The sequence below is a fragment of the Lepidochelys kempii genome, chromosome 27, assembly GCF_965140285.1.
Source record: "Lepidochelys kempii isolate rLepKem1 chromosome 27, rLepKem1.hap1, whole genome shotgun sequence".
In the NCBI taxonomy this organism is placed as follows: Eukaryota; Metazoa; Chordata; order Testudines; family Cheloniidae; genus Lepidochelys; species Lepidochelys kempii.
This window is the reverse complement of record NC_136406.1, coordinates 14385392-14400810: the sequence shown is the minus strand read 5'-3', so window position 1 is coordinate 14400810 and position 15419 is coordinate 14385392. Positions and strand designations below refer to the sequence as shown.

General features: G+C 46.9%; 2 protein-coding genes and 1 non-coding gene across 5 annotated transcripts in view; all 3 read left to right on the top strand.

The window, feature by feature from the left end:
- Positions 1-3693: 3693 nt before the first annotated feature.
- On the top strand, positions 3694-11718 carry SPMAP1 (sperm microtubule associated protein 1). 3 transcript variants are annotated; one of them, XM_073326060.2, is made up of 3 exons: positions 3694-3940; positions 4060-4252; positions 7989-11718. In XM_073326060.2, exons 1-3 carry the CDS (start codon positions 3836-3838, stop codon positions 8144-8146), a joined length of 456 nt encoding a protein of 151 aa, XP_073182161.1. In that variant the 5' UTR covers positions 3694-3835; the 3' UTR covers positions 8147-11718. The 3 variants fall into 3 exon arrangements, with proteins under 3 accessions (XP_073182161.1, XP_073182163.1, XP_073182160.1); XM_073326062.1 differs by having other exon boundaries at positions 3698-3940; positions 4063-4252; XM_073326059.1 differs by lacking the exon at positions 3694-3940 and adding an exon at positions 6731-6830 and having other exon boundaries at positions 4046-4252.
- Positions 10367-10438, top strand: TRNAC-GCA (transfer RNA cysteine (anticodon GCA)). The gene has a single exon. It is a non-coding gene; the product is annotated as a tRNA-Cys (tRNA).
- A 2740-nt stretch (positions 11719-14458) lies between the features above and the next one.
- LOC140903958 (phosphatidylinositol 5-phosphate 4-kinase type-2 beta) overlaps positions 14459-15419 on the top strand; it is a 49523-nt gene continuing 48562 nt past the window's right edge. The window contains exon 1 of the mRNA XM_073326010.2: positions 14459-14595. Coding sequence (XP_073182111.2) covers positions 14578-14595 — 18 coding nt within the window. The 5' untranslated portion in view covers positions 14459-14577. The remainder of the gene's footprint in view (positions 14596-15419) is intronic.

The following is a 15419-nucleotide window of genomic DNA, read 5'->3' as shown; positions in this document are numbered from 1 at the left end:
CTTGGAACACCACCTCCCTGAGAAACCTGGATAAGGTGCTCCATGGGGGCTTGGCTGCCTGGGGAGAGTTTACCTTAAGAGCTTTAGTCATATAGGTATAATACCCTGTGTGGATACACTTAAAAGTATGATTTTTTTTTTGTTGAGCTTAAACTCCAAGGGTCTCCAATACCAAAATAAGAGCCTCTAGAAAGAGTTGTACTGGTATAACAATATCTGTTTAAAATCATCCCGTGGGTTATACTAAAATTACTTTCTTGTGTAGACAAGGTCCGAGGTGCCAATAGGAATACAGCAATTTGGCTTTAAAAGTTGTGACTCGTATGCACCAGGAGACAGATCTTTATGAAATAACCCATGACAGAATAATTTTCTTTGCACTGCAACTCTGCCTGATATTTTTACATTAGGTGCTACGGTAGAACCTCAGTTATGAACACAAGAGTTATGAACTGACCAGTCAATCACACGCCTCATTTGGGATCAGAAGTACGCAGTCAGGCAGCAGCAGAGTTAAAGGGAAAAAATAAAAACACATACAGTACTGTGCTAAATGTAAACTGCTAAAAAATAAAGGGAAAGCTTTAAAAAAAAGAATTCGACAAGGTAAGGAAACTTTCTGTGCTTGTTTCATTTAAATTAAGATACTTAAGTGCAACATTTTTCTTCTACATAGTAAAGTTTGAACATAGTATGACATTACATAGTATTAAGTCAATGTTCAGTTGTGATCTTTTGAAAGAACAAATGTTTTGTTCAGCGTTACGAACATTTCAGAGTTACAAACCACCTCCATTCCCAAGGTGTTCGTAACTCTGAGGTTCTACTGTATAAGATGCTCAGGTGACAGACAAGCTTTGTGAGAAAAGCATTGTTTGAGTTCGACAGCATTGGTTATTGGGGCTCATGCTGCAGAGTAAGCTCTTTGAGGAAAGGAACTTTCTTATTAAGAAGAACTTGCTTAATGTGGCCCAAGGGCATAGCAGAGCCCACCAATTTTGGAGGAGGTGATGGCTGCAGCATGTGCTATTAAGCCCTAGGAATGGTGAAACAAGCTTGAAGGTGAACTAAGATGCTTCCTTTGACAAGTAATGCCACATCACAAACTGATACGTGCAGACTTGATTTCTAAATACCCTTTTTAAGGGTGAGCTGATGTGCTCTCTAACTTTTTAAGACCACAGTTACAGCATTTAGGGTAAAACCTTTTGCAAAAGGTGATGATACAGGCTGCTACATAGTGCAAAAAGCTGCAGTCCTTATGCTGTGTGATGGGGCATGTCTTATTCCCCAACGTTTTTTTTTTTTTTGGCTAAGTGCAGAACTGTGGATGTGAGACTCAATGGAATTGCAGATAAATCCATTTTCCTTCTTTATAGCAGCGTGTCAATTAAGGGTGTGGGGGTTTTAACCAATATGTTGATACAACCCCTAACTTTCAAGACCTTAGGGTATGTTAACACTTACGGAGCAGACACCACCAACTGGCTTTTTCGGTCAGTATTGGAACACCAACCACTTATCCATAGTTTATATCTTTCGGGGATGTCTACACAGCGAAGTTTTTGACACAACTTTTGTCTTTCACAGGTACTTAAAAAAGCCCCCCACGAAAGACAAAAGTTCTGCTGAGGCAAGTGGGAGTGTGAATGCGGCTTTGTCGACAGGGCTGGAAGTGTTTTGCCTGCAAAAGTCCTGACAAAGAGCGTTTTCACACTCTGACTTCTAGCAACAAAAAGAAAAGGAGTACTTGTGGCACCTTAGAGACTAACCAATTTATTTGAGCATGAGCTTTCGTGAGCTACAGCTCACTTCATCAGATGTTTACCGTGGAAACTGCAGCAGACTTTATATACACACAGAAATCATGAAACAATACCTCCTCCCACCCCACTGTCCTGCTGGTAATAGCTTATCTAAAGTGATCAACAGGTGGGCCATTTCCAGCACAAATCCAGGTTTTCTCACCCTCCACCCCCCCACACAAATTCACTCTCCTGCTGGTGCTAGCCCATCCAAAGTGACAACTCTTTACATAATCAAGTCGGGCTATTTCCTGCATAGATCAAGGTTTTCTCACATCCCCCCACCCCCATACACACACAAACTCACTCTCCTGCTGGTAATAGCTCATCTAAACTGACCATTCTCCAGGTTTAAATCCAAGTTAAACCAGAACATCTGGGGGGGGGGGGGTTAGGAAAAAACAAGAGAAAACAGGCTACCTTGCATAATGACTTAGCCACTCCCAGTCTCTATTTAAGCCTAAATTAATAGTATCCAATTTGCAAATGAATTCCAATTCAGCAGTTTCTCGCTGGAGTCTGGATTTGAAGTTTTTTTGTTTTAAGATAGCGACCTTCATGTCTGTGATTGCATGACCAGAGAGATTGAAGTGTTCTCCGACTGGTTTATGAATGTTATAATTCTTGACATCTGATTTGTGTCCATTTATTCTTTTACGTAGAGACTGTCCAGTTTGACCAATGTACATGGCAGAGGGGCATTGCTGGCACATGATGGCATAGATCACATTGGTGGATGTGCAGGTGAACGAGCAACAAAGAGGCTGTGTCCCTAAAAGCTGCCTGGGGTAGACGAGCCCTATGTTGAATGAAGCGCTTGTCTGTTGACATAGCTGCATCTACAGCGGGGGGTATTATGTCCACGTAGCTACCTTGATTATCATACACATTGTAAGGAGAGTGGTCAGTCTGGATGAGCTATTACCAGCAGGAGAGTGAGTTTGTGTGTGTGGGGGGGGAAAGACCTGGATTTGTGCTGGAAATGACCCACCTTGATTATCGTGCACATTGGGGGGAGAGTGGTTGCTTTGGATGGGCTATTACCAGTGGGGAGAGTGAGTTTGTGTGTGTTGGGGGCGGAGGGTGAGAAAACCTGGATTTGTGCTGGAAATGACCCACCTTGATTATCATACACATTGTAAGGAGAGTGGTCACTTTGGATAAGCTATTACCAGCAGGAGAGTGGGCTGGGAGGAGGTATTGTTTCATGGTCTCTGTGTATATAATGTCTTCTGCAGTGTCCACGGCATGCATCCCACAAAGTGAGCTGTAGCTCAGGAAAGCTTATGCTCAAATAAATTGGTTAGTCTCCAAGGTGCCACAAGTCCTCCTGTTCTTTTTGATCACGGGTGTGAGATTTTCACACCCCTGACTCTTAGTGAGGCGCAGCTGATGTAACTTTTCAGCACACACAAAGGGGCCTGCTGGGAGCAGGCATAGGGGTGGGGTTTCCTCCCCCCAGGAAGCGTTAAGGGCCTCACCTCACTTTACCATGGCCTGGGGGGGGAGCGGGAAAGCCCTTTCCCCCCATGCAATAGTACTGTACGCTGAAAGTTTGGCTTTTCTCGAGCTTTGTCGGTTCGGCCCTTATCTAACTCCCTTCCCGGGGCAGCCCTTCGCTGCGCTCCCTGCAAGGTCTGGAAGTAAAGGGCCGATTCTGTTTCAATTTGCTGCTGGCCCCGGTTCCCCGGCGGGCTCGCCGTGAGCACGAGGGGCCGGCTGCCGGACGGGGCAGCCGGAGGGGGGATAGACTCCCCCGCAAGCGGTGGACGCGCGGCAGAAAAGGGGGGCGGGGGGGGGGCAGAACCTCGCCCCGGGTCGCTTTAAGCTGCCCCCAAACAAACCGGCCGCCTCTGGTGACAGCCCCCGCCGCCTGCGGCTGGCGAACAGCTGATCGATCCCAGCCCCACGTGGCGCGATGGAGCGACTCGGCCGGCAGCCGGCCTTGCAGTGCAGCGGGGGCCCGCTGCTGTGGGGCTGATGATGGGCGGGGCTGTGGCCCCCCCCACCCCCTCCCAGGGAGGGGGGTGATGGGTGAGGCCTCGGCCCCTCCTTTCCCAGCCAGGGCGGGCAGCTGCCCTGCAGCCGGCTCTGGGGAGGCTCGCCAGGGGCGGCGCCCGAACGTAACAATGCAGGTAGCCGGGGGAGAGAGGGGGGGAGGGAGGCGGCGGCAAGGGCCTGGGGGGGGGTCACAAGGAGCCGAGTCTGGCGCCGGATCGGGGGTCCTGCCTTTGCTCAGCATGGCTTGTCTCAGCAGGAGGTGGCTGCAGAGGGAAAAAGGCTTTATCCTGGACGGGGTGGCCGTGGACACGCTGGCCGGCAGCACCACGCACATCCCGCCCAAGCTGTGGTCTGCCTTGCCCCCTTACAACGCCCAGCTGGATGGCCACGCCGCAAGCTACTTCGCATCCCCCGCTGTCAAGTCCCTGCTGAAGAACACGGAGCAGGTAGCCTGCGGCGGCCTGTGGCGACAGCCCGGCTGGATGAGCCCCCCAGGGTTGGGAATTTCGGGGCTCTGGCTGGCAAGTAGATAACTGCTTAGCTCGCCTGAGTGCTGAAAAGAATGAACCACACACAGGGGGAGCCAGGGGACGGTCCTGCTTCTTCTGTCCCCGGTGGGTTGTGTAGCTACCATCTTAGTTCATGATTCTGTTTCTATGACCAAAAAATGGTTTTATTTGTAAGGGCAAAAACGCGTCTGGGCTTTTAGGTGGCTCAAAGGAGACAGAATTTTACTCAGTTTGCCTCCAAAGCAGGCGGCCTGTTGATTGATCAAAAATGTGGACTTATCAGGAAGCCGGTTGGTGAAAGAAGACGGTTCGTTTCTTTGTGGAAAGATTGAGAATTCCCACCCTCCCAGTTTGCAGTTGCACGTTCAATTGACGCATTTCTAACCAAATTCTGAACTAAAAACTAAATGTACCTTAGACTGTAAACTATTTGGATTCAGGGGTTGTCTTTGTGGCCTGTTTGTACCCTCCAGGCCATGACAGGGGTTCCCAGGCAATAAAAATAATAATAAAATGGACCTGTAATTAACTTTATTATGAGCAAGAGAAGTCCATCCTCTTTCCCCCCCCCCTCAAATTTCACCTTTTCCTCTGCTTAGATTTTTGAGATCCTTGCTCTTTCTGACCTCACAATGGTTCTTGTGTCATTTTCAGTGAACTGTGATGTCAGAATGAAAACACCATACATGGTTAAACCAGCAAGTAGGAAAGGGAGAAGGAAAGTCATGGATGAGCAAAAATTAGCCATTTAAAGAGAAAACAGAACCATAGATGGACAAATTTATCTGGGTCCTGAAAATGACACAGTTGATGAAATGTTGATGTCCAGATTTTGGTAGAATAACAGGCAGATCTGTGGCATGAAACACTGTGGTTATAATTCAAGGAACGATGTGGTATTACCTCAGCCAATAGTGGACAGCAGTCTACATCATAAATACCTCTCACTCCTCTTCCCTAGCATAGTTTTCTCCTTGCTTAAGAATTTTAGCTCCATCTCATTTAGAATTCCAGCTGAAGGTGGGTGTGGGAAAGGGATAATCTTTAAATAACGGTGATCTTGTGGTTCTTTATGCAGCTGGGATCTTTTTTTGGTTGCTTAATATCAGATCAGTTTAAAAAAATAATTATTTGTGAAATGTTTTGATCAGAAAGCAAATGACAGTTGCAGTCTGTGTGAAATTTATTTTTGAAAGAAAAATATACAGGGCAAGCGACCATAGTCACACATGATCTGCCTGCGCAGACCTTGTCCTCTTGCTATCTATGCTGCTTACAGAAGGTCAGTGCTACCCAAGCCATGGTGGTTAGTCTCTAAGGTGCCACAAGTCCTCCTTTTCTTTTTGCGAATACAGACTAACACGGCTGCAACTCTGAAACCAGAGATGTAATGCTCATTCATATTCTTTTCAGCTAACTGAAATTGCATTTCTTCTCAATTTAGTGTTTTAAAATCTCACTGATGCTTCATAGAAAACTTTTGAAATAATAATCCTTTGCTTTTATATGCACTGCATTAAAGAGCTTAACAAAGAGAAGGTTAAGGGGTAATTTGGTCACAGTTTATAAGTACCTATGTGAGGAACAAAAAGTTTGATAATGGGCTCTTCAGTCCAACAGATAAAGATATAGCAAGATCCAATGGCTGGAAGCTGAAGCTAAACAAATATACATTCAGGAGGGCAGAGTAGATGATCACAGTGGTCCCTTCTGGCTTTCGAATATATGACTATAATGCCCATTGTGGCTTTCATTGTGCTTTGTACAATGTGAAACACTGTTGGTGCTTAATAAATAACTTAGACCTGGTTCCTGCAGTCAGATCTGCTAGCGTGGACACCTGAAGCCACCATAAGGGACTCCACACTTGCACTGAGGTCCGTGCTAGCAGGTCTGGCTGCAGAATTAGGGCACCTTTCACTTGCAAAGAGCTCTACAAACATTAGCTAGCTAATGCTGCACAACCTGGTGCCAGATTTAAGTCACTAGAATTACATCAGCAATGAATCTGGCCCGGTCTCTTTACAGGGAATTCTCTGGCTGTATCCAAGATTTTATGTATTTCATCTCATTAGCTATTATTGATTAAAGATATTTTGCACAGCAGCAAGATTGCATAGCTTTGGACTCTGGAACAATAAATACCCTGCTTTCATGCACCCCAGATACGTTATGAGTGCATACTCAGAGCTGTTTCTAAATGCAGTGTATTTTCACACTGTAGTAACAGCCGTCCATGTGTCTTTAGAGACAGAACAAAGTCAGATACCTGGTTTGTTAGGTCCTGATCCGATGCTAATGAAGTGAATGGGAACTTTGCCATTGACATCAATGAGACTCTTCATGTTGGGATTTAGGGATGAGCCAAAATCTGGCTTTGCTCTGAGTTTTTGTTCTTTCTCTGACTTGCCCCAGCACCGAGGTGGTACATCCAGGGATGGCTGGATAGTGGATTATTTCCACATCTATGGGCCAGGGCAGAGGTACCTGAACAGGAGGAACTGGGCAGGTGCAGGTAAGACTCCCTTCAATAAGCTCTTCTCCAATCATCAGTTACTCTATGTATCACCTATTGGGTTAAGAATCATGAGATTTTAAAAGAATAATAAATATTGGGTTCTTTTTTATTACTAACGTGCTTTCTGGTTTCATAAAATTTGGGATAAAGGTGTCACGTTTTCAAGCTTTTCTCCTCAGTCATAAGGCTAGAAACTTATATTCCTTTTAAAGGAAAGCTGAGTTTTTTGTATAATCACTTGATTCCAGGAGCTGGGGCTTTATGCAAAAATCCAGATGATAAAATTGTAAGCGTCGACAAAGCTGCATTCCACAGCATCACTTGGCAAAAATTCCTTACTGTTAAATAAATATAATAGTGTATTTTATCCATCAATTTCAACACACTTCACAAAGGAGGTTGCTATCATTTACCTCCATTTTACAGATGGGAAACTACGGCACAGAGACAGGACATGACTTGCTCAAGATCACCCAGCAGCAGAGCTGGGACTAGAATTCCAGGTCTTGTAAGTCCCAGGCTAGCGCTGTAGCTACTAGGCTCCGCTGCGTCTCAGGAGTTAGCAAAGTTGGGAGCCCTGGGCCTGATCTTATCTTGTCCTGTCCCCTGCAGCAGAGAGTACAGAAGTCATGAACAACCCACAAGGGGATGGCAGAGAATACCCTTGCTGTGGGCCCTGCTTTGGGCCTTCATAGGTGGCACTACTTGAGTCCCCAGTCCTCACCCCACAAGTTCTGGGTCTTGGGAGAACTATTGTAACTTAGGGCAACCCCCCAGGCTGTTTGGTGCTCAGCATCCAGACAGCATCAAGCTGGCTTTATCCATCTTTCCTCTGAATTGCACCTCCACGGAATCTCAGTCTCTGGCATCTCACACTTAGGACAGGTCCAATCCACACATTGCTCTAACTGTTGCCAGCAGCCACTGGCCTGGGCCCACCAGGACACCCAGCTGCTAATGGCGGAGCTGAACAGGTGTTAAGCACTGGTGGGGGATTTTTACTAAGGTTCCCTAGCATCGACAAGGCTACCGAGCTTGTGTGTAGCTTGCACACCAGTCCGAGTTCACTCAGTGGCCTGTGTGAGTGGCTGGATGGAGCACAGCTGGAAAGGAGGGGGAGATAAAGACTGATGGGGCCAACTCTCTTCTCCACAGGCCACTCTTCTGAGCAGGTGGGCGGCCACGACAGCTTCCTGGCAGACGTGAAGCCCATGAAGGGCTACAACGGGCGCTTCGGCTACCGTCGCAACACCCCGGACCTGCGGGTGAATTCGTCCTGCTTCGGCGAAGTCACTGTGTTCCCGCTCCACTGATGCCGAACGAGCTGCTTCTCATATGCCCTGGTGCCAGCCCCTCTGGGTGCCATGGAGACCTGGAGACACTGATTAGGAGTAAGAAATGGGAACTAAAATAAAATATTTGTTCTCACTTGTTCTATTTTAACAGCTTGTTGTTATGGGTGATTTATTAGCCTAGGAGACGCGCTGTTGATGCAGCATCTGGGCTCCTGCTTTTACCAGCTGCTCTGGAACTAGGCTGACTGATGCCAGGTGATAGTGCAGGATGACTAGATCATGCATGGGCTTCCCCATGTGTTCAGAGGAGAATCTATTCGGACAGCCCAGACCTTCATCCTCAGGGAGACGGGGAAGATACTACCTGCAGTACAAGATGCTTTCATCTCTATTTATAGAAGAGCCTAGATAGATAATAAAACACATGTATTTGAGAACAGATCTTCATGTATACAGAGCATTAAGGGAGGAGAGAAATGGGAAAATACATTCTTCCTGTTTGGCCAGGTGGGTGACAACTGGTGGGCTCAAGCCCTGGGGAGAAGAAGCAGTTAATATTTTTATAGTACCCAGAGAGATGAAGACAAGGCCCCTACCTGGAGGGCCCTTTGAGTGGTTGCCTCATGTTTGTTGAGTTGTTTTGGTTTGGAGTGTTTTGCTCTCTGTTGCCCCGGCCCCGCACGTGCAATGACATGGGCAGGCTTTTGAGCGATTCAGCAGCAGGGTCGGGTGGTGGCAGTACAGTGCTGAAGAGCTTTAAGGCTGGCCCAAGGGAGTGTTGTAATCTAGTTCCATTTAGGGCACTAGGGGTGTTAACCCAGGCCCCCGGTGAGCAGGGTGATGTAGTCTCACTTGGGGCTCCATGGACTCTGAAGCTACCCCAGGGCAGGGGGTGGTGCGATCTAAACTCCCCAGAGGTTCTAGGTTGTGTTATGCATGTTGCAAAGCTGGGCAAGGCCTAATTAGGCGATGCTCTGCATTATGGATGCTATGGCTTCTTGTATAGCGTAAAAACAAGGCCAGGGATTATATGGGCCTTGTCTACGCTAGCATTGGGCGGGGGGGATCTCCCACCATTACACTGCGAGCACCTGTGTAGACATTTTGAGCCTCTCAGACCTGAAGTTCTGTGAAAATAAAACAGCCCTTGCTGCTAATTAGAGAGGTCACACCGAGAGAAGAAGCCCGGTTGTTTGGCTGGAGTGAGCGAGCAGCACAGAGACATCCAGCTGGTCACCTGTCAGGCCCTGATCCTGCAGCTACAGCAATATGTGCAGAACCCTGCAGTTGTATAGATCCCCGTGAACTTCCCTGGGGCTCCATGTAGGCAGATGCAGCTGCAGGCTCAGGGTCTGGTATTATAAAGGGAGCTGGAAGAAATGAACTGATCCAAATGACATCTGGTACATTTCAACCAGACTGTGCTTCTGGGGGTGAAGGTGCTTACTTTTTCTTTCATTGCAGTGGGGCCCAGAGCCTCAAAGTCAGGAACCCCTAGAGCTGAGCATTGTACAAATCTCTGCCCTCAAGGAACTTGCAATCTAAGAAAACAAGTGATGTATGAAGGAGAGGGGTATTATAGCTTGACATTTTTTTATAATAATCATAACTGTGATTCTCATCTCTCCCTTCCTTTGCTTTATTCTATTTGACTCATTACATTCTGCTCCAGTAAACTCCTTTTTCATCCACATCACCTTCTTCATTTCCTTGCTGTAAGCTTACCTGAGGTTATTTTTGTGGTGTCTAATTGCAGCTATTTCTGGGGCAGAACACGCTGGCATTTCCCTCAGTCAGGTTGCTACAGAAGTAGCTATTATAATGGTGTAATCACAGGTGAAGGATTGTTGGAGGCGGGTGTTTTGCCAGCTTATTAAATACGGCTTGTGTGGTTTCAAGGTGTGCTGGCCATGAGAAAGCAAACACAAGCCATTGAAAAGAAGAGAGATTTTTATGTCAGAACAGAACTCAGAGAGAATTGGAGCTAGAACTTTATTACCTTGGCCCAAGTGAACCCAATTCCAACTGCAGTAAGACTGGGGGGGGGGGTTAAATGCAAAATGAAAACTAATTATAGTTTGTGTGGGCAGTATGAGAAATAATTACAGGTGAATGAATCTGAGAAATAGCTACTGGCATAATGAGTATAACGAACCTATTACAAGAAGTAGTGAATAACAATGTGACAAAACCAGTATCCGCAACTAGACTTACCTGTCACCTTTCTTTTCAGCAGGTGGGGGTATAGCTCAGGGGTAGAGCATTTGACTGCAGATCAAGAGGTCCCTGGTTCAAATCCGGGTGCCCCCTTTTTCTTAAAGTTTTAATCAAAACAAAGACATATTAGTTAAATATTTACTTTTTTTGCAGTCACTGTGGACTGATCTTTCTTTGATTAGGTTTCAGCCAGTGACAAAGATATAGGCCATGAGTGGAAAGTGGAGTAACAATCTGGGAATCCTTAATGGAAACATGGACATTAATTAAAGTGTATTTCATATTGCGGAACTGAATTATATGGCTTCAGAGTCAGAGCATGACCATTAATTAATATGAAATTATCTCCATCAAATTAATAATATAGACAAAGGGGTTTTAGTTCAGTGGTTAGAGCATCTGACTGCGGATCAAGTGGTTCCTGGTTCAAATCCAGATATCCCTCCTCTTTTATTTATCTACTTTTGGAAGAAAAAAACCCAAAAAACAATGGGTCTGTAAACTAGCACTGTTTTAGTAAGTTCACATTTTGCACAGAGTTACAAAATTTAATCTCAAGATACTCAACACCTGTTCGTATCCATGATCAAAATGACCCATTATTTGTTTAAAATCACTCAAACTAAACAACAAAAATATGAATTTCTGGGCAATATCAGTATTTCTACTGAATGGAAAACTGCAGGAATTTGACATTGGGTAGTTAAACACCTACTTAAAAATATGTTTTAAAAATGCCACTGGTACAATGGGGCCCTGATGTTCTTGGTCTTAAACCTCTAGGTGCTATTGTAATAATAATTAATTGAATAATTAATACACAGCTCCAGAACAGTAGATGATGTACGTGGGCCGATGGTTGAAAATGTTTTACTCACATTCTTCATCAGGAGATTCACTGTAAGATGTAGGTTGGGACGAGGTATGTTAGAGGGGCTTGGGCGGGATTCAGTAACATATCATTTGATTTTTGGTAGAATACTTTTTTAGTGAGGTGGAGGAACATCAAGGATGAACTCTGAAGGGTCAGCAAAAGAAAAACTGGTGAAGGGGGTCACCCAGATTTGAGCTGGGGAGCCTCTTGATCTTCAGTCAAATGCTGTACCCCAGAGCTATACCCCCGCCAGTAAACATGCTATTGACTAAGAGCTAAAAAAGATTTTTGTATGCACAGCCTAGTTAAGAATAATTGGTTTCAAGAATAATTTGTGGTTACGAAAATAGAAGCAAATAGAATAATCAGCTGGAACTTATTACAATAGCTCCTTAAATATATTGGGTGAAATCCTGGTTCCACTGAAGTCAATAACAAATCTCCAATAGGTTTCAGAGGAACAGCCGTGTTAGTCTGTATTCGCAAAAAGAAAAGGAGTACTTGTGGCACCTTAGAGACTAACCAATTTATTTGAGCATGAGCTTTCGTGATGAAGTGAGCTGTAGCTCACGAAAGCTCATGCTCAAATAAATTGGTTAGTCTCTAAGGTGCCACAAGTACTCCTTTTCTTTTTGCAAATCTCCAATAACAAACCTCCAATCTCACACCTTCTTGTCAACTGTATAAATGGGCCATATTGATTATCACTACAAAAGGTATTTTCTCCTGCTGATAATAGCTCATCTTAACTAATTAGCCTATCACAGTTTGTATGGTAACTTCCAACTTATCTGTATGTGTATATATATCTGTCTTACTATATGTTCCATTCTATGCATCCAGTGAAGTGAGCTGTAGCCCATGAAAGCTTATGCTCTAATAAATTTGTTAGTCTCTAAGGTGCCACAAGTCCTCCTTTTCTTTTTGCGGATACAAACTAACCCGGCTTCTACTCTGAAATCTCCAATTGACTTCAATGGAGTTAGGATATCATCCACTGTATTTACTAAAAACCCGTGTCTTCTTAAGTCACCTTTCATTAAAAAGAACCAAAGCATGTCATCTTTCTTGCAACCCTCTATACATGCATCCGATGAAGTGAGCTGTAGCTCACGAAAGCTTATGCTCAAATAAATTTGTTATTCTCTAAGGTGCCACAAGTCCTCCTTTTCTTTTTGCCTCTATAAATGGGAAGACCATTTTGAGCTTGTCTGCTAACCCGGCCAAATGTAAGTCCCCTTTTAAAGGCCTGCCCTTCCCGTGCTGCCTATACTGGAGCTGAGTGATTTGTAAATGAATTGCCTGTTGTTATTCCTCTTCCCTGACATCTGTTGTTAGACTGGAAGCTCTTTGGAGGAAGAGCTGTTTGGAAAGCAACCAGCATAAAGTGGGTGTTAGCACAAATAAATACATTTAATAATAAAAATTTAAATGGTTCAGGGATGATTACCATAAATAAGATCACTGATTCCTATCTACCATTGGCAAAGCAGGGTATAGTTCAGTCGTGAGGCATTTAATTTCAGAGTAAGAGGTCGCTCATTCAAATGCATAGGTACCCCCCGAACAAAGACTGCTTTTTCCGATCTTCTGCAGAAGTCTCAGATACAAAGGTGAATTTATTAGGTCTCAGGTTGAGATACACTGTTATATTTCTGACCATTCCAATGTGTTCAGGAGTTGCTCAAAATGGCAATGCTTAAAATGAATGTAAAGATACAAGACACCTTTCTAACTCTGGGCTGTGCCTCTTTAAGATTGTGATGCTACAATCTGATGAGTACATGGAACAAACAACTGGAAGTTATTAAAAGCTTCTTCTTAAATATGTTAGATTTATTAGATTTATTTTGAAAACCAGCATCTAAGGTATCTTTTATTCCAATCAATGGAGACAATTTGTAGTACCTAGACATAAGGTAAAAAGAAAAGGAGTACCTGTGGCACCTTAGAGACTAACCAATTTTCCACTTTATGCATCCGATGAAGTGAGCTGTAGCTCACGAAAGCTTATGCTCAAATAAATTGGTTAGTCTCTAAGGTGCCACAAGTCCTCCTTTTCTTTTTGCGAATACAGACTAACAGGGCTGCTACTCTAAAACCAGACATAAGGTACAAATTTTTAATAGTGAGAGTAATTAACAATTGGAACAAGTTGCATAGGGTTGTGATGGATTCTCCACCACTGAACATAAGACTGGCCATATTGGGTCAGATCACCTGTCCATCTAGCCCAGCATCCGTCTTCCAATAGTGCCAAATACTGGATGCTTGAGAGGGAATGAACAGAACATGGCAATTTATCGAGTGATCCATCCCATTATCCAGTCCCAGGTTCTGGCTGTCAGAGGTTTAATTCCAGAGCATGGAATTACATCCCTGACCATCTTGGCTAACTGGGTCCCCTCCCCCAACCTGCCCCCCCACTTTCCAGGCCCATAGCCCCATCCCAAAGCCCTGCCCCCCCATTTCCCAGGCCCATAGCGCCCCCCTTGGGTCCCCTCCCCCAACCTTCCCCCCCATTCATTCCCCTCCCCAAACCTGCCCCCCCACTTCCCAGGCCCATAGCCCCATCCCCAAGCCCTGCCCCCCCACTTCCCAGGCCCATAGCACCCCCCCCACTGGGTCCCCTCCCTAAACCTGCCTCCCCTTCCCAGGCACATTACCCTATCCCCAAGCCCTGCCCCCCCACTTCCCAGGCCCATAGCACCCCCCCCACTGGGTCCCCTCCCTAAACCTGCCTCCCCTTCCCAGGCACATTACCCTATCCCCAAGCCCTGCCCCCCCACTTCCCAGGCCCATAGCACCCCCCCCATTGGCTCCCCTCCCTCAACCTGCCCCCCCATTCATTCCCCTCCCCAAACCTGCCCCCCCCCCACTTCCCAGGCCCATAGCCCCATCCCCAAGCCCTGCCTCACCACTTCCCAGGCCCATAGCACCCCCCCACACTGGGTCCCCTCCTTAAACCTGCCCCCCCTTCCCAGGCCCATAGCCCCAAGCCCTGCCCCCCAACTTCCCCGGCCCATAGCGCCCCCCCCATTGGGTCCCCTCCCGCAATCTGCCCCCCCATTCATTCCCCTCCCCAAACCTGCCCCCCCCTTCCCAGGCCCATAGCCCCATCCCCAAGCCCTGCCCCCCCACTTCCCAGGCCCATAGCGCCCCCCCATTGGGTCCCCTCCCCAAACCTGCCCCCTCCCATTCATTCCCCTCCCCAAACCCCGCCCCTCCTTCTGAGGCCGGGCCGGGCCGGGGCGCCGGAAGTGGCGCCATCAGCCGGGGCCCCGCGGGGAAGGAGCCGGCGCCGGGAGTTGACGCGCGGCCGGGCCCGGGAGCGGGGCGAGCTCGAGCCTCCGCCGTGATGGGGGGCGGAGACCTGGTGAGGGGGGGCGGAGACCTGGGGCTTGGCCCCCGGCAGCCCCCCGGGGTTTGGGAGCCTGGATCCCCCTAGAGTTTGCCTGGGGGGATTTGGGGTGGAGGGTTAAATGGGGGGGGTCCTCAGCCCCCCCACAGGGCAATTCTGGGGGGAGAGGCGTTGTCTGCGATGGGGGGGATTGTATTTTGAAGTATACGTGTTTCTGGGGGGGGTGTCTATTTTGAATAGCCGTTGCCATTATGGTGCATCCCCCCCCCCCCCGCCGTTTGTTTGTACGGACTCAAGCCATGGAGAGATTCCCGGGGTAACTCAGGGACACTCAGCTGCATGGCGGTGGCCTCTTTTCATAGTCGCCCTTAGCACCTGTGCAGCTCGCTTTGCTATCCAGAGCACCAGGCCGGCATTAAAGGGGCTTTTGAACCCACCCAGCACCCACCCCCATCTCGCCAAGGGTTGGCGTAGGGGCTTCAGTGTAAGCTAGCGAGTTGCCCCGGAGCCGGGGGCTTGAATTTAACCGTAAACACACGCCTACGTGTTTGCAGGATCGGGGCTCAAATTTGGTTCTGTGGGGCAAGAGTGAGTGGAAAGGGCTTGCGACGCTTTGTAATCTCTTTGAGTGTAATCTCTTTGGGGCAGGGACTGGCTTTTTGCTCTGTGTTTCTGAGGCCCTGGTCCACAGCTGGGACCCCGAGGTGCTACCACAATTCAGATAATAAATAATGATTCCCTAACTCTCGGCCTAAAACACAAACCAACCCTACCTTTGTTAAATTGAGGTGGTAAACAAATACCAGTGTCTTGGGGAAAAGGGACCCCAGAAGAACACA

What these genes read in the sequence shown, in the direction of transcription:
- SPMAP1 (XM_073326059.1), top strand. Translation starts at nt 4,046, where the DNA reads ATGGCTTGTCTCAGCAGGAGGTGGCTGCAGAGGGAAAAAGGCTTTATC. An exon ending in TGCTGAAGAACACGGAGCAG is followed by an intron (nt 4,253 to 6,730) that starts GTAGCCTGCGGC and finishes GACTTGCCCCAG; the next exon opens with CACCGAGGTGGTACATCCAG. An exon ending in GAGGAACTGGGCAGGTGCAG is followed by an intron (nt 6,831 to 7,988) that starts GTAAGACTCCCT and finishes TCTTCTCCACAG; the next exon opens with GCCACTCTTCTGAGCAGGTG.